Consider the following 22,286-nt stretch of genomic DNA (forward strand, 5'->3'; position numbering starts at 1 on the left):
CAGGAAGAAGTCTGTTTTGAATTGCTGCTTGTGGAAGGGAGGTGAGGGAGTTGGGAAAAGTACGTACATCAGACTCCAGCAAAGGGCAGCTATACACAGCAGTGAAAAGACAAATTAGAAAAAAATCAATATAAGCGCCACCCTTTAGGCTCACTTGCATTCCATGCCACACTAAGCATACACAGTTAGCTAGACAATAGAACAAGTGTTCATGGGAGTAATATCGGGCAGTACAAAAGATATCCTGGTGTAAGGAATTGATGAGAATCTTAGTCATTCTCTTTCCATACAAATCCTGGGGCTGGTGGATTCCCAGTGCTGTCTTTCCTTAAGGGTCTAAACCCGACCCGAGAAATTAGCTAATGTGGGTTTCTCAATTTGGGCACTATTGACATTTTGGGCCAGATGATTATCTGTTGTGGAGGGAAGGTCTTAACTGCATAATCCTTTGATTTATCTACCCAATTGCTTACTTGGAAAAATCATGAATTTTATCTGCCCTTGATCCTCTTAACTTTTCTTATAAAAATATTGTTCAAATTGTCCTCTGACTACTTCAGGAATTTATTCTGTGTGTGTGTGTGTGTGTGTGTGTGTGTGTGTTCTGTTTGTTTCGACTGATCTTCCTCTCTCAGGCTACTGAAAAGCCATGTTGTGTTTTTATTTTTCTTTGTTGGGTTATTGGGGCTTAAGACTGTTTGTTGGACTACCCTCCAAGACAGCAGTCCCATAAGTGGCAGAAAGTAGGCCAGTGGTGTAGAAGCATGTGGGCTACCCTCAGACAGCTGGATGAGGCTACACCTTTGCCCAGTAATCAAGGAAACCAAGTTCACTCATACAGGATCAAGTGGGTCAACCTATTCCCCCTTTTCCATCACTAAGATACACAGACTTCTGCAAACCCAAACCTTTACTGAGTATTCATAGCTTTCCAGTCTCCATCTAAAAGCATCTGTGAAGATGGCATCTAGATGCTCATGCTACTCATGGTAGAGAAAGCTCAGTGCTTGTTATTTCACTTGTGGTGGGCTCACTGCTTCACCAGCACTCAGTTGCATATAGGCATCTATCTGATTTTAGCAAAATCAGGTAGATTAGAGTGAGTAATAAAAGGCAAGGAAGTCAAGTTAAGGCCATCACTTTCCCAGAACTCACTGCAGACCTTCATAAATTTTTCAGAGTGATTATAATGTTGTTTTGACATGTCTTAGGGTCAAGTAATTCACCTCTAAACCTTAGTTCACTCTTTTGTAAAATAAGAATGTTACCTTAAATGATTTCTAAAGTCTCTTTCTGCAAAGTGGGAGGGAGACGCAAGAGAGAGGAGATATGGGGATATATGTATATGTATAGCTGACTCACTTTGTTATAAAGCAGAAACTAACACACCACTGTAAAGCAATTATACTCCAATAAAGATGTTAAAAAACAAATAAGTAAAAAAAAATTAAAAAATAAGGTAATTGATTAATAAAAAAAATTCTACAATTTTATTATTTTAAATTACTCCTTATATCATCCAAAAGCAATGTGAAAACATTGTCTTGATCCTTGGTCTAATAGAGAAGCTATAAAAAATTTTATGAGACAATTTGAGAAATTTAAATCTAGCTATATATTTGATAACACTTAAAATTATATTAGTTTTCTATTGTTGTTGTAACAAATTATCACAAACTTTAAACAAAACAAATGGATTATCCTATAGTTCTGGAGGTCAGAAGTCTGACATGAGTCTCAATGGGATAAAGTCAAGGTGTCAACAGGGCTGCATTCCTTTCTGGAAGCTCTATGAGAGAATTGGTTTCCTTGTCCTTTTCAGATTCTAGAGACCACCCTCCACATTCCTTGGTTAATAGCCCCTTTCCTCCACCTTCAAAACCAGAAAAACTTTATCTCTTTGTACCTTTCTTCCATAGTCACATCTATTCCTGATCACTGCCAGAAAAGGTTCTCCAGCTTTTAGGGACCCATGTGATAAGATTGGGCCAACCCAGATTATTCAGAGTAATAGCCACACTGCAAGGTCTTTAATCACATCTGCAAAGCCCTTTTAGCAAAGTAATGTAACATATTCACAGGTTCTGGAGATGAGGACATGGACGTCCGTGGAGGACCATTATTTTGCCTACCACAAAAATTATTGTTAATATTTTAGTTGTGATGATGGCATTGGGGCTATGTTTTAAGCCACATGTTTAAAATGGAAATTTGTTTACAGCTGCTTTATTTGACCAAAGATCCAGGTATTGTCTACTCATTCCTTTTAAATGATATAAGGATTGGTTTAAAATAATAACGTAGGATTTTTTGCAGCAATAATAATTCTAGCTAATAATCTTAAAGAATGACAAAATTAGAAAAGAATCACTATTTTGTCAATCTTAATGAAACTAATAGGTTCAGACAATAAGCATCAATGGACGAAACTATTACATGAAAATTTCATGGGAAAATTCACAAGGAGGAATCAGGCTGTCACCACCTGAACCCAACTGATCACACTTAACATCACTAAAAGTCAACACCCAGAGAATGTGTAACTTCTGATATGATGCAACATGAGCTATACAGCATCCCCTATGCAGCATTTTTGCAAAACTGGTGAACCTGAATCTAATCAAGATGTTTTGAACTAACTTTCAAAATGGAAATACAGGAACAATTAAATGACACCACCGGTAAGTGAACAGACAAATCTAGAATGTGGGACGTCCTACAGAGCTGACCAATTTCCTCAACAAGTCAATAGCATAAAAAGTGGTGGGGTAGAAGACGGAAACACTGCTTTGGACTAAGAGAGAATGCAGAGATATAACACCTAAATGTCAAATGTGAAGCTTTTTTGGGTTCTGATTAAGGTAAAAGGCAAAAATCAGGGAAATTGAATGTGGACTGGGTATTAGATGATATCAATGGATTATGGGAAATTTTGCAGGTTTGATAATGGCTCCATGGTTATGTAAGAATAATGATCATAATTATAGAGATGCATACCAAAACACATGGGGAAAAATGGCAATGTCTGGGATTTGCTTTCACATATGATCTTCTACCTGTGAAATATAAATGTAAAAGTGTATTTGTGTTTTATCCAAAGCAAAATTGCCACATTATATATATTACACTCCCAACTCATGAACAAATGGAGGTGGTCAAGGGAACATTCCACTAACCAAGTATGTAGATTTATGGAAATCCATTTACTATTACCAGGAAAACAAGCAAAAATGTGCATCTTTCACTTGCTGATGGTAAAATAGCAGCCTCATCTTAATATAGCATAAAAATAACAAGTTAACAATTTTTGAAAATGTTATCTTATATATTTATTTAAGTTTTTTTATTTTGCGGTACGCGGGCCTCTCACTGTTGTGGCCTTCCTGTGGCGGAGCACACGCTCCGGACGCGCAGGCTTAGCAGCCATGGCTCACGGGCCCAGCCGCTCCGCGGCATGTGGGATCTTCCCGGACCGGGGCACGAACCCGTGTCCCCTGCATCGGCAGGCGGACTCTCAACCACTGCGCCACCAGGGAAGCCCTCTTATTTATTTTTATTTTATTTTTTTAACATCTTTATTGGAGTATAATTGCTTTACAATGGTGTGTTAGTTTCTGCTTTATAACGAAGTGAATCAGCTATACATATACATATGTCCCCATACCTCTTCCCTCTTGCATCTCCCTCTCTCCCACCCTCCCTATCCCACCCCTCTAGGTGGTCACAGAGCACCGAGCTGATCTCCCTGTGCTATGCGGCTGCTTCCCACTAGCTATCTATTTTACGTTTGGTAGTGTATATATTATTTAACTCAATATTCAATTAATATTATTATTTCAAAATGTAGTCAGTATAAAAATTATCAGTGAGATATTTTACTTTATTTCACATTACGTCTTTGAAATCTAGGGTGTATTTGATACATACAGCCCATCAATTTTGACTAGCTACACTTCAATAGCTACGTGTGGCTCATAGCCATCACATTGGACAGAGCAATGCTCAAGTAAGCCCTATTTGAGGTTGCCTAAGTCAGGACAACCTGGATTAATTTTCTTGAGAGAAAATAGGACAAGTCTACAAAGTAAGAATTATTTTCTAGTTTTAAATACTGGACTAATACTTCTGGAGTTCAAAATAGCACAGCTGTATTTGAGTCTCAAAGTAGCTGCATCACATAAAATGAAGACATTTTAATCCAAATAGGAAACAGGGAAATTGATGAAGTGAGAAAATGCACAGCCCACTGTGCATTTTCCTGAATGAATGGCTTCCTTGGGACCTTGGAAGAAATGTCAGTCCTGTAAATACCAGGATGAGTTTCTGTCATCTTCTGGGTGATTAATATTTAATGTATTGTGCTGAGTTCTTCCTTTTCCTAAAGGAACCTCCTATTTTGGACATCTTTCAACCTGAAAAAAAACCTCACACTGTTATAACTGCTTCTGCAAGTCTACAATCTACAGCTTTGTGCTCTCTGGAAAGTGTTAAGCTACTGACCACTGATGAAAAGGGGGAAAGAAATATTGGCTGCATGGTTGAACAAAAAGAAAGACACATTTTTGTTTTAGCTGGATATATCTTTTTTTTTTTTTTCAGAGGACAGAAACTAATATTTGCACTCAGCTTGTGCTGGAAGTTCAGCTATGTGCTAGGAGTTCCACCTTCATCTTGAGTCACTGTCCCTCCTGGGGCCATGAGGCTCCTTATCTCCAAGGGTGAGCTGGGATATTCAACTGCTTCACATTTCACGTTTGAGAAAAGATACCCTTTCAAGCTCCACACTTTGCTCTAGCAGTTTCTTCCACAAATTTATTAATTCATTAATTTAACAAGCATTTATTGAAAACCTACTGTTCTAGATACTAGAAATATAAGAGTGAAAAGATAGGGAAAAAAACCCAGAAAAAAATAGAAAAAAAACCCCCTCTTTCAGAGGGACAAAGAACTAAGGAACAATAAGGAAATAAAATAAATAGTAGATCAATAGTGATTAGTGCTGTACAAGAATGTAAGTCAAGGAAAAAGGATGGGAAGCACAGTGATTTGGGGCAAACTGTGTTGGGGAGAAGAAGGGAGTGATTTTTGCTAGGATGGTTAGGGAAGGTCTCATTGAGGTGACATTTGAGAAAAGACCTGAAGAAGGTGAGGATGGAGAAACAACAAATGCAATGTCTGGAGGCAGCAGCAAGACTGGTGTGTTCCAGCTAACATCATACTCAGTGGTGAAAAGCTTAAAGCCTTTCCTTTAAAATCAGGAATAAGACTAGGATGCCTACCCTCACCACTTCTATTTAACACAGTATTGGAAGTCCTAGCCACAGCAACCAGACAAGAAAAATAAATAAAAGGTATCCAAATTGGAAGGGAAGAAATAAAACTGTCACTATTTGCAGATGACATGATACTCTATACAGAAAATCCTAAAGTCTCCAAACAGTCTTCATGTATTATTAGAACTAATACATGAATTCAGTAAAGTTGCAGGATACAAAATTAATATACAGAAATCTGTTGCTTTTCTATACACTAATAATGAACTATCAGAAAGAGAAAGCAAGAAAACAATCCTGTTTAAAATCACATCAAAAAGAATAAAATACCTAGGAATAAGTTAAACCAAGGAGGTGAAAAACCCATACTCTGAAAACTTTAAAACACTGATGAAGGAATTTGAAAATGACACAAGTAAATGGAAAGATATCTCATGTTCTTAGAGGATTAGAAGAATTAATATTGTTAAAATATCCATACTACTTAAAGCAATCTACAGATTTAATGCAATTCCTATTAAAATGCCCATGACATTTTTCACAGAACTAGAACAAATAATCCTAACGTTTATATGGAACCACAAAGACCCAGAATTGCCAAAACAATCTTGAGAAAAAAGAGCAAAGCTGGAGGTATCACACTCCAGCTTTCAGACTATACAAAGCGACAGTAATCAAAACAGTATGGTGCTGACACAAAAACAGACACATAGATCAATGGAACAGAATAGAGAGTCCAGAAATAAACCCATACACTTATGGTCAATCAATCTATGACAAAGGAGGCAAGACTATACAGTGGAGAAAAGACAGTCTCTTCAGTAAGTGGTTCTGGGAAAACTGAACAGCTGCATGTAAAGCAATGAGATTAAACATTTCCTCACACCATATACAAAAATAAACTCAAAATGAATTAAAGACCTACATATAAGACTGGAAAGCAGGAAACTTCTAGAAAAGAATATAGGCAGAACACTCTTTGACATAATTCTTAGCAATATTATTTTGTATCTGTCTTCTAAGGCAAAACAAATAAAAGCAAAAATAAACAAATGGGACCTAATTAAACTTAAAAGCTTTTGCACAGCAAAGGTAAACATTGACAAAATGAAAAGACAACCTACTGAATGGGAGAAAATATTTGCAAATGATATGGCCAATAAGGGGTTAATATCTAAAATGTATAAACAATTCATACAACTGAGTATCTAAAAACAATCAATCGATTAAAAAATGGGCAGAAGACATGAACAGACATTTTTTTCAAAGAAGATGTACAGGTGGCCAATAGGCACATGAAAAAATGCTCAACGTTGCTAATCACCAGAGAAGTGCAAATCAAAACCACAATAAGATATCACCTCACACCTGTCAAAATGACTATCATCAAAAATTCTACAAATAACAAATGTTGGCAAGGATGTGGTGAAAAGGGAACTCTAGTACACTGCCGGTGGGATTGTAAATTGTTGCAGCCACTATGGAAAACAGTATGGAGGATCCCCCCAGAACTAAAAATAGAACCATCACATGATCCAGCAATCCCACTGCTGGGTACATATCCAAAGAAAATGAAAACACTAATTCCGAAAGATACATGTACTCCGATGTTCGTAGCAGCATTATTTACAATAGCCAAGATATGGAAGCAACCTAAGTGTCCATCAACATACAAATGGATAAAGATGTGGTATATATACACAATGGAATATTGCTTGGCCATAAAAAAGAATAAAATTCTGCCATTTGCAACAATGTGGATGGACCTAGAGGGTATCATGCTTAGTGAAATGTCAGACAGAGAAAGACAAATACACTATGTTATCACTTATATGTGGACTCTAAAAAATAAGACAGATGAATGTATATAACAAAACAGAAACAGACTCAGATATAGAGAACAAGCTACTGTTTACCAGTGGGGAGAAAAGGGGGAGGCGCAAGATAGGGGTATGGTATTAAGAGATACAAACTAATACGTATAAAATAAATAAGAAACAAGGATATATTGTACAGCACAGGGAAATGTAACTATTATTTTGTAATAACTTTAAATGGAATATATTAAAACATTGAATCGCTATGTGGTACACCTGAAACTAATATTGTAAATTGACTATACTTGAATAATAATAATAAAAAAAAGACTGGTGTGTTTAAGGAATAGCACATGGGTACAGTGGGATTCCCAAGTATCTTTACATACCTTAAAGACCTCTCTATGTCACTCACTCCATATAAAGGGACATTTCAGTCTTAATAATAAAAATCGTTATCTTGGATAATCTAAATATACCAAACTGGGACCCAAGTCAGTGATGAAAGAGACAGGAGGATAGTATGAGGTCGGAGAGACTCCTAATGGGCTTTGGCCATTTGTAAAAAGAGGGATATTAACTATAGCATCTATTTCCAGTTGTTGGGTCTCTTACTCTATTACCATTTTGTTGATTGTTTCTCTTCCCTCCCCCATCCTCCTATTTTTCCTTGTCTAAACACACCGTAAGAGGAGCTGGTTCACCGATCAAGCCCTGCAAGTACTTCTCTCTTCCCATACCCTGCAGTTTATCATACATGGTCTCTTTGGGGGCTCTCCATTTAGTTATCCACTCTTTCTGTTAAGGGATGCTGATGACGTTTACATCATCAGCAAGATCTTCATCAGTGAGGAAAGGAGGAAATTAAATCAATCAAATAATATCTAAATCACCCTAACTGGAGGTAAACTGAAAATTGGCTGAAGGGAGTCTGAAACATGCAGGAAGAATTAGATTTAAGTCTAAATATGTAACTGTAAAAGAAAAATATGAATAGTTAATAATACCTCGCTAAGATTTAGCTAAGGCTAAATGGGAAAGAATTAATTTAAAGAAGGCCAAGAAAAATCAGACCTGGAGAGCATAGGTTCTCTTTCATAAATTAGTGAGTCACAATAATTTAGGCAATAAATGAATAATTGTAGGGTAAGATTAACTAGGTGTTTAAAGGTTGTTGAAGATCTTAAATTGCACCAATTTAGCAGAGAGTAGGTTCAGTGTGTTTTAATATAACAATTAGCTCCCAGAAGAAAAGGGAGCTTAAGTATTCTGTTCATGTGTGGGTCTCTGCTATGTGAGATCTTCTCTAACATTTGCTGAGTTGGTGTTAGAACCCCCAAATGTCTGGGTGGAGGGCTTTGGGTTCACTTTTAACTACTTTAAAACAAAAACTTGTTTTAAAATAAAATTAAAAAACATCAACAACAAAAAACAGTCTCACAGAAATAAGTGCCAAATGTTAGAGCTGGAAAGGGCTCTAGTCTAAACTTTTCATTTTACAGATGAAAAGTCAGTTTCTTCATCTGTAAAATGAAGGGGTTGGAAAAGATGAGATCGAATATCTTCCACTCTCAATAACCCATAAAATCTAGAGAGGCTAAGTGGTGCCCAAAGTTGTACAGCTGGTCTGTGCCAGACTTGGAAAGTGGACTTGGTTCCCAGGATTCTCATTATGGCTGTGAGTCAATTCTGTATTTCAAAAAAATTCAGTCAGCTCAGTTGTTTGATACAATGTAGATAAATAACCATCTTACTGAGCTAGATTTTTTTTTTCTATTTCAATCAGTTTTCCTGTGTCACGTAAACATAACCTCAGGAATATCACCAGTCACAGAAGGAGCAAAGCTTGAACACAACACACTTGGAGCTGGCTGAATCACTCCATAAAATACAACAACTTGGCCATTAGCATTGGGACCAAGAAACAATGGATGCAATACTTTTCAAAATGCAGATTTGTGCACAGGTGACCTAAAATGGGAACTGACTATGAAAAGCAAAGTATCCATATATGGCAGAAGAGAATAACCTGAACTACCTAGAAATCACTGATGGATTGAAAATAATTTACTTGAGGCCCCATTTCCGTGGATGCCAAGGGACTTCTGCATTTCCCTGGGTTTGGGGGATGGTAGCGTGAAATGCTCCAGCAATGATTTAGTGGCCAGGTCTTCTCTAGGCCTGGATATGGAACGGTCTCTCCCTGTACACCACTCTGGGACTCTCATCTTCTAATGGATACCACGAGTTCTAAATCTGAGACATACTTTCATTTCATCCTCTTCCAGGAAGCAGGTCAACATCATACATTTAAAAATGCTTTTTCCTCCCCCATCCCATAAGCAAAATAAAACAGACAAAAATGTGCAAAAAATATTTGTAACTTATATTACAGACAAAGGGTTAATATCCCTAGTATATTAAGGGCTTCTAAAGCATGAACAATAAAAGACCAACAACCCTACTGGAAAAGGGCATCTTATAAACATTTGCTTTTCAGAAAAAAAAGTGCATATGTTCCCTAAACGTATGAACAAATGTTCAACCTTACTCATATTAAGAGAAATATTAAGTCAAGCCACACAGAGATACAAATCCTCACTTATTGTATGGGCAGAAACCCAAAATTGTAACAGAATTCTGCATTGGCAAGGCTGTACAGAACAGATACTGTCATACATTGCTGGTGTGAATGCAAAATGGTACAAACTTTATGGGGAGAAATTTGGCATCTAGGAAATTACAAATACCTTTTAACCTGTTTCTACAAATCTATCCTAAAGAAACAGGAGCAAAATGTGGAAAGCTAGTAATTTTAAATTTATTAACTGTAACACCATGAATAATTGCAAAAGACAAAAAAGAACTCAAATGTCCATTAACAGGCAACTGGTTGAATAAACTATGGAGTACTCTGCAGCTATAAAAGAAAATGAGAAAACTCTTTATATGTTGCTATGGATTACTCTTCAGAATACTGTTAATTAAAGAAGAGCAAGGTGATGAACCATGTGTACTGTAGTATATAGTCGAGCGTGTTCATGTTTGTTTGCTTAGAGTTAAAAATAGAAGCATACCAAATGTAAGGCCAGACACTATAAAACTCTTAGAGGAAAACATAGGCAGAACACTCTGTGACATAAATCACGGCAGGATCCTTTTTGACCCACCTCCTAGAGAAATGGAAATAAAAACAAAAATAAACAAATGGGACCTAATGAAACTTCAAAGCTTTTGCACAGCAAAGGAAACCATAAACAGACAAAAAGACAACCCTCAGAATGGGAGAAAATATTTGCAAACAAAGCAACTGACAAAGGATTAATCTCTAAAATATACAAGCAGCTCAATATCAAAAAAACAAACAACCCAATCCAAAATGGGCAGAAGACCTAAATAGACTTTTCTCCAAAGAAGATATACAGGTGGCCAATAAACACATGAAAGGATGCTCAACATCACTAATCATCAGAGAAATGAAAATCAAAACTACAATGAGGTGTCACCTCACACCAGTCAGAATGGCCATCATAAAAATATCTACAAACAATAAATACTGGAGATGGTGTAGAGAAAAGGGAACCCTTTTGCACTATTGGTGGGAATGTAAATTGATACAGCCACTATGGAGAACAGTATGGAGGTTCCTTAAAAAATTAAAATTAGGGCTTCCCTGGTGGCGCAGTGGTTGAGAGTGCACCTGCCGATGCAGGGGACACGGGATCGTGCCCTGGTCCGGGAAGATTCCACATGCCGCGGAGCGGCTGGGCCCGTGAGCCATGGCTGCTGAGCCTGGGCGTCTGGAGCCTGTGCTCCGCAACGGGAGAGGCCACAACAGTGAGAGGGCCCATGTACCGCAAAAAGAAAAAAAAAAAAAATAGAATTACCATATGACCCAGCAATCCCACTGCTAGGCATATACCTGAGAAAACCATAATTCAAAAAGAGACATGTACCACAATGTTCACAGCAGCACTATTTACAATAGCCAGGACATGGAAGCAACCTAAGTGTCTGACAGGTGAATGGATAAAGAAGATGTGGCACATATATACAATAGAATATTACTCAGCCATACAAAGAAGCGAAATTGAGTTATTTGTAGTGAGGTGGATGGACCTAGAGTCTGTCATACAAAGTGAAGTAAATCAGAAAGAGAAAAACAAATACCATGTGCTAACACATATATATGGAATCTAAAAAAAAAATGGTTCTGATGAACCTAGGGGCAGGACAGGAATAAAGATGCAGACGTAGAGAATGGACTTGAGGACACGGGGAGGGGGAAGGGTAAGCTGGGATGAAGTGAGAGAGTGGCATGGACATATATACACTACCAAATGTAAAATAGATAGCTAGTGGGAAGCACCCGCATAGCACAGGGAGATCAGCTTGGTGCTTTGTGACCACCTAGAGGGGTGGGATGGGGAGGGTGGGAGTCAGACGCACCAGAGGGATACCAGAGGGATATATGTATACATATAGCTGATTAACTTTGTTATACAGCAGAAACTAACACAACATTGTAAACCAATTATACTCCAATAAAGATGTTAAAAAAAAATAGAAGCATAAACTAAAAACCAACCAAAATGGTTGAAAAATTAGGATAGAGAGGACAGGTCTAGAAGCTAGATTTCTCTTCTTTTGTCCTGTGGTTTTCATTTTGGAATTCTGTAGATATTTAATCTAATTTTAAAACAACAATTAAAAGCAAAATGAAACAAATGAACATTATTGTATAATTGACTTGTGGCTTACCCACACAGAGGATTATTTCAAGAGCTCTTAAAACAGAGTAATTTTTAACTGTTCATCCTAGTGGCATATACACAAAGGTTAAAAAGAACCACAATGTAATCTAAGCAGTTTTCAATAATCATATTTTTAGTAATAATATGTGTATTGTAAATTTGAAAATATACATTTAAAGGAAGTAAGAAATTATATTAATGTAATAGAAAGAAGAAAAGTAAGCAGAAGAAAAATTTAAATGCAAAATAAATTCAAGGCAGTTAAGTTAAATTTCTATAATCCTAAATTGGAAGTAACAATATTAATTTGAATTTGTGATATTATTTCTCCTTCAAAACAAATAAAAATATGTAGTAACAATGACCAATACAATAGTAATGAAAACACCCAGTGCCCACATTTTGTTCTCTAAATAAATTTCCCTCTTAGAAAGAACCAAGTGTTCTTAGAGAAATGTCTGGTTCTAAATCAGGGTACAGGAAACATACAAAATAAGGTTGGAACATCTAGTCCTGCTCCAAAACAAGAAATCTATGAGAGACTATTGGGTTTGTGGCAAAAGGATATAGGAGAAACTTGAAGAGGTTCCCAGTTGTCAAAGATGGAATATTTTGTTCAAAAAGTATAATTACTATAGTAGATTGAAACATATCAACTATGTTTAAATCCATGTGTTGATATGATACTTAAAAAAAGCCCCAAACCACCTCCTTGATCATATGTGGGAGATGATAAACAACTCATTATTTTCAAAATTAGAAATTAGTAAATAAACAAAAAGAATAAATAATTTATCCTGACTTTTTGTTCAAATAATTATCACAGGGTACTCAAAAAGTTGATCTGGAAAACTGCTTCTTTCAGGAGAGTACCAGCTGATACATGCAAAATGTAGGATAGAATTAGCATACCACTAGTTTGTAACCCCTAACAAATTCTAGACTAAGCATAACCATCAACAGGTACTAAAGCCATTAGCTAAAATGGGGAAGTCTAACATTAAGAGCTTCTCAAACTTTACTGTGCATATAAACCACCTGAGGATATTAAATTCTAGAATCTGATTCAGTAGTTCTAGAGTTGAGCCTGAGATTCTGAATTTAAAACAAGCTACCACATGGTGCCAATACTGCTGGTCAGAGGGCCATTCTAAGAAAGAGAAGAGCAGCCCCTAGTATCCGGGAGCTGGCCTGGTACTATCAGCTGGGCTTTGTTGTTCTCTTGTTGAGTGTAAACAATTTCACAGAAAAATCAGACAAATTTACTCTGTGACCATGATGGATCAAGACAAAAACAAGCCTGCTGTGTAATCACATCTAAACACAAAAAATGAACACTGTCCAAACCACAACATCCCTATCTTGGCTATTATAAGTGGCGCCGCTTCTTTACAAATTGTAGCCTTAGGCTCTATTCAGTCTTTCCTCCTGCTGGACAAGACTTACTAAAATGCCCAATCACTCATGCTTTCTGACAGCATGTAATCCAGAACAAAGCCCCAATTCCTTAAGTCTTCCCTAAAATCACCAAGCATAAGCCCAAGTCCCATAACAAGTCCTTTCTAACACTCTCTGAGATGTCCCATGGTTCCTCTGGTGAGAATTCTCTTCATTAAAACATGTAATAAACACATCTTGTTCAACTACAGGTGTGTTCTGGTGGTCTTTGCTGGAGTAGCAATTCAGTAGTGTGGTGGATCAGGCTGGCAGGTGAGTCACTAAACAGTATGTGCTTCCTGATGTGATGCTATAGAGATTCATAGCAAGCAAGTAATCTTTTTTTTTTTTTTTGCGGTACACGGGCCTCTCATTGTTGTGGCCTCTCCTGTGGCGGAGCACAGGCTCCGGACATGCAGGCTCAGCGGCCATGGCTCACGGGCCCAGCCGCTCCGTGACATGTGGGATCTTCCCAGACCGGGGCACAAACCTGTGTCCCCTGCATCGGCAGGCAGACTCTCAACCACTGCGCCACCAGGGAAGCCCCAAGGAAGTAATCTTGCCAAAAAAGATGAACGCTGATCTGATTAAACCTCTAGATTTAACCATCAGTTTACAAGAAATACAGAAGCTAGAGGAACATTTTAAGCAACCATATTTAATTCAACCACGAGACAATTTGCCTTTTTTTCCAACAAATAAGTGACAAGAAAATTAGAAGATGGAAGGGGAACATATAGATTAAAAGAAACTCAATAATCATATCCATCAATTGTAATGTGTAGCCCTTATTTGGGTCCTAATTTGTACAAACTACTACACAAACTAATAATGATAATGACAAAAAGATAATTGAGGCTATTTGAACAGAGGCTAGCTCTTTGATAATATTAAAAAAGATTATTAATATTTTTAGGTTTCATTATGACAATGGTCATTTTTCAAAACATTTACAAATAAAATGATATGCTGTCTAGGATTTGCTTTAACATAATTCAGTCATAGTGAGAAGGAGTGTAGAAGGGTATACATAAAAACATTGGCCATATTTGATACTCATCATAATTTGATAATTTTAAGGGTATATGACAATTCTTTTTATTATTCTCCCTATGTTTAATATGTTTAAAATGTTACATAGTAAACAATTTTAAAAATTATTTTTTACCATTTAATTCAATAGAGCTTTTTTTTTTTTTTTGTGGTAAGTGGGCCTCCCACTGCTGCGGCCTCTCCCGTTGTGGAGCACAGGCTCCGGACGCGCAGGCCTAGAGGCCATGGCTCACGGGCCCAGCCGCTCCACGGCATGCGGGATCCTCCTGGACCGGGGCACGAACCCGTGTCCCCTGCATTGGCAGGCGGACTCCCAACCACTGCACCACCAGGGAAGCCCCATAGAGCATTTTTGAAAGAAGAAAGTTAAATAGAGAGAAATTAAGGACCACAGCTCAAAATGGCTACATATTCTACAGAAATAAACAGTAATGAATTTTCAAGAGTCTTTCCCATTACTGAAATTGCTTTCAGAACTATTTTTTGAGAGGTGTTTGAATATGCACCTGTTTCTTTTCTTTATTTTTTTGTAATCACTGACAGATATGTCTACTGCAAGTGAAAAGGAATAAGGAATATTATTATGTAGACTCGGGTGATGGTCATTAGAGAAAAATTCAATTTAAATGTTTGACTCTTAGAAAGAAGGAAGCATATCATTTGGGCAATTACCTGGATCCGTAGCAGACATCAGTGAACCAAAAAACAAACAGTCAGTGAAATGAAAGTCTCCATTTTTCAGCTGGTCAGCATATACCATAGCCTTCACAAAGCCATACATAATTAACCTGTTGAAGAGAAAAATGTGATCTTCAAACATCAACTTGAATCCTGTGTAAACCCATGCCATCATAGCTGACATTCTAATGGGCTTCCTGAATAAGCATGATGCACAAATTACCACTATTCTGCCTATTTGTAGCCATGCTAGTTCTCAGTACACTGTACTAAATATCACAATTTATTCACCTGGCAAAAGGTAAAAGAACATTTTATACCGTACTTCAGTGAAAACAAATCTCAAGGATATAAAAATTATCTGTGAAATATGGCATAGCAAATCATACCCACAAATATAGTGGCTGGGTTGACATCTGTAAATGGATTGCTTTTCAGTTTTACTGTTTTGTCTGCTAGAGTGTCTGAAAAGGGTTCAAGGTTCAAGTCTGTCGCTGTGATGAGAAGGATACCGGCCACTCACAGGGCACTCAGTCAACCAGTTACTTTACAATAGATGAGTCTCTACTACTGGTGGTGTCAGGACACTTCCACACCAGGTAGAGAATCACTGTTAGGTTTAGAGCGCCTGTAACTTCAACACAGTTGAAAATGAATCTTGAAATGGTTACAGTTTGGTCTTGCAAAGAAAGCCATTCTTTTCATGAGATTATGTTTACCAAACCCATGGAATGCAAATTATCTGTTTTGGTCATCATTTGCCACCCTATAGCTTTTAAATTGTATTTAATTAACTGATTTTTCTAAATCCTAGTGGAGGAAACACAAAAATTGGTGAACTGGACCACGGTAGAATCACTAAAAGTGACTGTAAGAGTCCTTAGAAACCACTGACTCTCAGACCAATAGACTGTTGCTTAGATATTCACACGTATTTAAATTAGTTTCTTGAAAAATGTTCTAGGGTTGTGAGCATGACTAAAAAGACTAGGAATCAGATATTCGAAATTTTAATGACAATGAGAATGTGGATATTTCAAATTCTCTTATGAAAAATTTCTCTATGAGAGAATATTTCAGACACACCTGCATTTAAATCCAGTTTCTACCACTTACTAGTATGTGATTTTAGGGCATTACTAAAACCTTCTGAGGTAGGTATAACAATTATGGTTAGTCTACAGAGCTGTTTTAAGGATTATCTGAGGTAATATAAATTTGGGTTTTGACACATAGTAAATTCTCAATGAGATTATTACTGCTAATAGTAATTATCAAAATAGGTAATATTCACTTTCTATATCTATTTCTTCACATGTTTTAACTCATTTCATCCACACATTGATCCTACAAGGTAGGTACTATTTGCATTTTACAGATGAGAAAACTGAACACTGTGTGATCAAGTAACTTGCTCAAGGTGACACAGCTATTAAATTGTGGAACCCAGACTTGAACTGAGGAATTTGACCCAGATCCCGGGCTTTTAATTCCCACGTCATATTGCCTACATGAACAGTTCTATATTGTACATTATATGTTATCTCATACAGTATACTCTTAACTAGTCCATAAGGTGGTTGTTCTATATAGGACAAAGGTGCAGCAATGGAGTATCCCTAAGAACTTGGAGATACTACTACCCATGAGTTGAACTATTAAGACAACCAACATGGGTTTGAGCAGAGACCCAATATTGCTGTGAAGTGTGTGGATTCTAGCAGGGGAGGCTGAATCTTAACTAGGCTGCAAGTGTTAACATATCTGAGAAAGCCTGTGTCATGTGACACAGCAATGGTTTCTGGGAAGAGGGCTCAATCATGGCAGCTCACCTACACTTATCTTGTGGAGGGCATTCTGCTGGTTACCAGGGTGTGCAGCCTCTGGACAGGTTAAGAGTAGAGTCATTCAGCTTGTTTATTCAATAGATATTTATTACTGAACCCCTATATTGTCAGGCTCTGTGTTAGGTGTTTAGAATACATCAGTGAACAAGAAAAAGATCCCTGTCCTTATGGAGCATGTCTTTTATAGCAAGGCAGATGGCAATAAATATAATCATAGATTTTAATTATATATGTTATCCACATCACCCTCTGAATTAGAATCTGCATGTCTGATGAACACTGAGACTTTCTGGACAGTCACAACATTACCAGGGAAATGTTCTCCGATAGTCATCCCTTCAGCCTCACCTGGTGTTACCCTGACTTCACCACAGTTCTTTCTCATTTGAGCTACACTTCCAATATGGAGCATGGATAGGCTCTGGAATCAGTATCAACTTTATGACCTATGACTGTATTTCTGAATTCTATACCCATTAGTTAATTTTACAAGTTAGGAATCTGAGCCTCAGAATTAAAATGACTTGCCCCATATTGCCCTACAGAAGCCATTAGATTGGGTGAGATAAAAAAAAATATATGCATGCATATATATTAACCAGGCTTGGGAAGATTACTTGGAAACTAGAAGCCTCATATACTGTTGATGAAAATAAAATTAAAGTCTTTATAAAAGCCAATTTGACAATTTATTTTAAAAGTATTAAATTTTTTATATTCTGTAGCTTATTAAATGATTTTCTATGGATTTTTGCCAAGAAATTAATCTGAATACACACCAGAAGGTATTTAGATTATTTCAGATTGTTACTATTCATGAGTGAAAAATTCAAAGCAATCTAAATGTCCAGTGAATAAATTACAGAACACACATATAATGAACTAATATGCAACTATTAATACTATATACAAGAGTGTATATTAGGCATTGAAAAGTAAATTGATAAAGCAAATTATAAAGTGGTAGTATATAATAATTTCTAATTTTATAAAAATTGAATATATTTAAGCACACATATAAACAGAAAAAGGTCAGAAGCATATAGTCTGGGAAGTTAATAGTGGTTATAAAATGACATGTGACTATTTTCTTTTTTCCTATTCTGCATTTTCCAGTTCTTTCTAAATAACAGTCATAACAAAAAAAATAACAATGTACATTAGTGAGTGCTATTATGTGACATGACATTCATTATGTCATTTAATCTTCATAATACTTGAGTTAGGTACTATAATTATTCCTTTTTACAAAGGTGAAAATCAGGATTCAGAGAGGTTAAGCAAGTTGCCTAAGGTCACAGAAGTTAGCTTGTGACAGAGCTGGATTTGAACCCAGGCAGTTGGATGCCAAAATCTGCATACACAACCACCATTCTATAGAAATTTGGGAACTGTTTTGAAATCAAGAGAAACACATGTGCATGTACACACACACATACACATGCACACACATATACACATACTCCTATACACACAGTTTGTTTTTTTAAAAAAAGAAAGTAAATGATTTGTTTACTCCAAATCAACTCCTGGACACAAAATAACTATAATTCCAATATCTTCCTTGAGATAATACCTTAAAAAGCAAGAAAAACAGAAAAAGCCCAGTGTAGTATGAGCTCAGAATGATCATTTTGTTATTATTACCAATAACAATGGTCATTGTCACTGATAATTATAATGTCAATAATTAGTGTGTATCTATTATGTGCCAGGCACTTTTTTAAAAAAATAAATAGCTATTGTTATTGTTGCTACATTATTATAACTAACTAATTGTAACTATATTAACTGGGAGGATAAAAAAAATGAACCCATTAGCAACCACCACATTCTCGCAGGGTGGTATGTTCTATCAGCACTTCACAGAAACTATTTCAGATGGCTCAGGATACAGGAAAGATGTGGTCTGATGGGGAGAGGGAAGCCAGTGAGTTCCAGTGCACGTAATGCTGTGAAGATGGTGGACCCAAGTGAGATGTCCTTCTGGGGTCAGCCTGTGCTTAGGGACAGCCCAGGTCACAGGGATGGGCAGAAGCAGAACTGCCATATAAAAAGCAAAATTGCTGATAACATTGATTTCAACAAATATCCACTTAGTGCTATTCTTTAAAAAGCAGAGTGCTTATGCTACAGAGGATACAAAGGTGCAAATCCATGACCTGCCTTTAAAGAGTAGAGTTTCACAGGATGGCAGTCATGTCACTTATAGAAGGCATTGGGTAAAAGAGAATTTGAAGAAATGTCCTACACAATGCTCCATATACTCACTTTATTGAGTGTTTGTGACACATGTCTGATTTTGAATTTCATGAGCTTGTTTCACACTATTAAAGCTGCACACCTAAAGGTATGTTGTAGAAATGTTTCAAAACAAAAAGTTCCAGAAGGCTCAACTGCTTGGATGATTTTTAAGTATGCCATCTTAGTCTCTCTCGGTATTTTTTAAAAAGAATACATCTTCTTTTTTAAAAATAGTCTTGATCAAGCTATGAATAGATCTACTGGAAAAAGCAGTTTTTTGAATTGCTAGAGATATGCAAGGGGAATTGCTGTCAGTTTGGCAACAGCTGTGTGGACCAGGCCTGTTAACTGTCAGAAGAGCCACATTCCTGCCTGTGAAAGCTTGTGAAACAGACCATTACGTGGACCTCACTCTGCAGTGGGAAAGCCCAGCACCAACAGGCTCTGATAGCAAAACAAAGATTATAATCTGCACCTAAATTTCTGATTTCTATACTCAAACATTTCCTCTGGATAAGCATCTTTATTTATTTGTTCACATTTCATGGATAGTTTCAATCTCAGTTTCTTTTTTTTCTGGGGCATGCATTCAAGAGCAATACCCCACTAGAGAAGTCATAAATTCTTTTTTTTTGTGTGTGTGTGGTACGCGGGCCTCTCACTGCTGCGGGCCCTCCCGTTGCGGAGCACAGGCTCTGGACGCGCAGGCTCAGCGGCCATGGCTCACGGGCCCAGCCGCTCCACGGCACATGGGATCTTCCTGGACCGGGGCACGAACCTGTGTACCCTGCATCGGTAGGCGGACTCCCAACCACTGCGCCACCAGGGAAGCCCCATAAATTCTTTTTCTTTACAGCTTTACTGAGATACAATTCACATATAACATTGTGTCAGTTTAAGGTATACAATATGATGATTTGATATATGTATGTATTGCAAAATGACTACCACAATAAGGTTAGTTAGCATATCCATCACCCCACAGTTATAATATTTTTGTATGTGGCGAGAACTTTTAAGACCTACTCTCTTAGCAACTTTCAAATATACAAGAAAGCATTATTAACGCTAGTCACCATGATATACATTACATCCCCAGTCATCTTATAACTGGAAGTTTGCACCCTTTGACCATCTTCACTCACTTCTCCCACCTCCCCCTTGACCCCTGCCCCTGGCAGCCACCGATCTGCTCTCTGTTTCCATGAGAGAACTCATAATTTACTAATGTTGGGATGGATGGAATTGGGACGGTCTTCTAGCCAAATTCATTCACTCATGCATTCATTAATTTGCTCATTAACTCATTCATTCAACAAATACGTACCAACAGACATAATTCCTCCTCTCAGGGAGCTTATATTTTATTGGGGGCACCAGATGTTTAATAGCTAATTTATAATTTATTATTTTAACAGTATTGTGGTTAAGTCCTATGGAGAGAAGTACAGATTGCACATGTCCACACTTCTATTAGCTGGGAACAATAAAGGGGGACTTTATTTTATAGGAAAGATTGCACGTTCAACTTGAGAAATGTTGAGATTGAGAAGCTGGTGAGCCTATTGGGTATTCAGCGTTGGGTGTGAATGAAAACGTGAAGAGAACATAAAGTGGAAGAGGGCCCACGATTGAGGCCTGGGAACTCCAGCATTTGAAGATGAGGTAGAGATGATGAGGAAAAGAGGATACAAAGAATTGGTCCACAGAGACATGAGTGGAAATCTGGTAGAGTGTCACAAGAGTCAGGAGAAGAGTGTTTCAAGAAGGAGGGTGTGATACGTAGGATTGAATGTGGCCAAGTGAGCCCTTTCATTGAGTGTCATTAGGAATGTGGGAGCTAAAGCGAGATTAGAATGGGTTGAAGAGCCCATGGAAAGAATGAGGAAACTGAGACAGGCAACATACCCATCCTTTTGGGAGGTTTGGCTATGAGGGAAATCGGGTCTGTCTCCAGAAGGGGGTTTAGGGTGAGACTTGAGTTGATCTTAAAGATGTGGGGAAGAAGGATGTAAAGAAGCTCACATCTCATGGGGGCTCACAAACAGGAATTACAAAATAAGAATTCTGCTTTGTCAAGAGTAGTGGCGTGAGATGGTGAGTCTGATTTTAGGTGAAACTATATGGGCCTTAAAGGGTCTGTAGGATCATTTGCTCCTAGGTATCAAAGAAATGATTCTCCTCTTTTGTCACTGTTTCTCAGTTTGTGTGTGTGTGTGTGTGTGTGTATACACACACACACGTTTATATATATATAAACTCATACATATATATGATAGTAAATTCTCTCTATATATATATTTATATATATAGTATTTAATATCATAAAAGCCTTTACTAAGGCTTATGAGAAATGCAAAGTTAAGTTAGGTATGATTTCCATCCTCAGGAGGGAGAGACAAGTCACCTACAAAAACAGAATACGTGATAGAAAGTGCTACGTGTCCTAGGTGAGTTGCAGATCAAATGCACTGAGTTCACAGAGGAGAAGCAGCTCTCTTGGGGATGCAGGAAAGGCTTTGAGAGGAAGGTGGCATATATGCTGAATTTGAAATATACATTCAAGTAAGAAGGAGACTGCCAGCAATATCCCATCTATATGTAAGATGCCCAAACTACTGATTTTCATCCCCTAGAATGCAAAACTGTTCCTACTGAAGGTGGTTTCTTCTTGGATCAATAAAAATACAATGGCCAAAAAATGAAACCTCTCCTTTAGCAATCCAGGAAACCATCTGCCGTCTGCCACCCACTGCGGAGATGGCGGGGAAAGGCTTGTCCTGACTGAACTGTGACTCTATTTATGGCCTTTATCTCAGCACCCAGAGTGGGTTGCTCGGCCCCAAGAAGCCCACGAAGCCCGTAGGCCCTGCTGTAGCTGAGTCAGGTGCTAAGCTTTCATACACTAGATGACCCCTTGGCCCATTCTAGTTTTCCCACCAGCCCCAAGACTTTGTTCCTTCTGTTTTAGTGAAAGCTGAGGAGAAGAGGAGGATGAAGGAATCAACTGGGTGGCTTGTGGCCATGTTAAAAGAAGATAGGGGATCGGGTGAAGCCCCACTCAGCTTTGCTATGGTGACAAGTGAGCTCCTGTCCAGCTCCTCTATCAGATATCTTGTACCAGCAACTAGGAAGAGTGCAGACTGCTTGCCCTCAATCCTCTTTCCTCTGAAAGGGGTAGAG

At 37.6% G+C, this 22,286-nt stretch overlaps 1 protein-coding gene across 14 annotated transcripts in view; it reads right to left on the reverse strand.

Annotated features, from left to right (window-relative positions):
- The window catches only part of SLC9A9 (solute carrier family 9 member A9), a 685,122-nt gene that overhangs the window by 364,361 nt on the left and 298,475 nt on the right, over positions 1 to 22,286 (reverse strand). For all 14 annotated transcript variants that reach the window (XR_014294342.1, XM_082624526.1, XM_082624525.1 and 11 more), the window contains one exon: positions 15,007 to 15,122. Coding sequence is in view for 13 of the 14 variants with exons in the window: in XM_082624526.1 (XP_082480652.1) it covers positions 15,007 to 15,122 (116 nt within the window). In the remaining variant the exon portion in view is untranslated. The remainder of the gene's footprint in view (positions 1 to 15,006; positions 15,123 to 22,286) is intronic.

Source organism: Mesoplodon mirus (assembly GCF_964341445.2).
Source record: "Mesoplodon mirus genome assembly, chromosome: 6".
NCBI lineage: Eukaryota > Metazoa > Chordata > Mammalia > Artiodactyla > Ziphiidae > Mesoplodon > Mesoplodon mirus.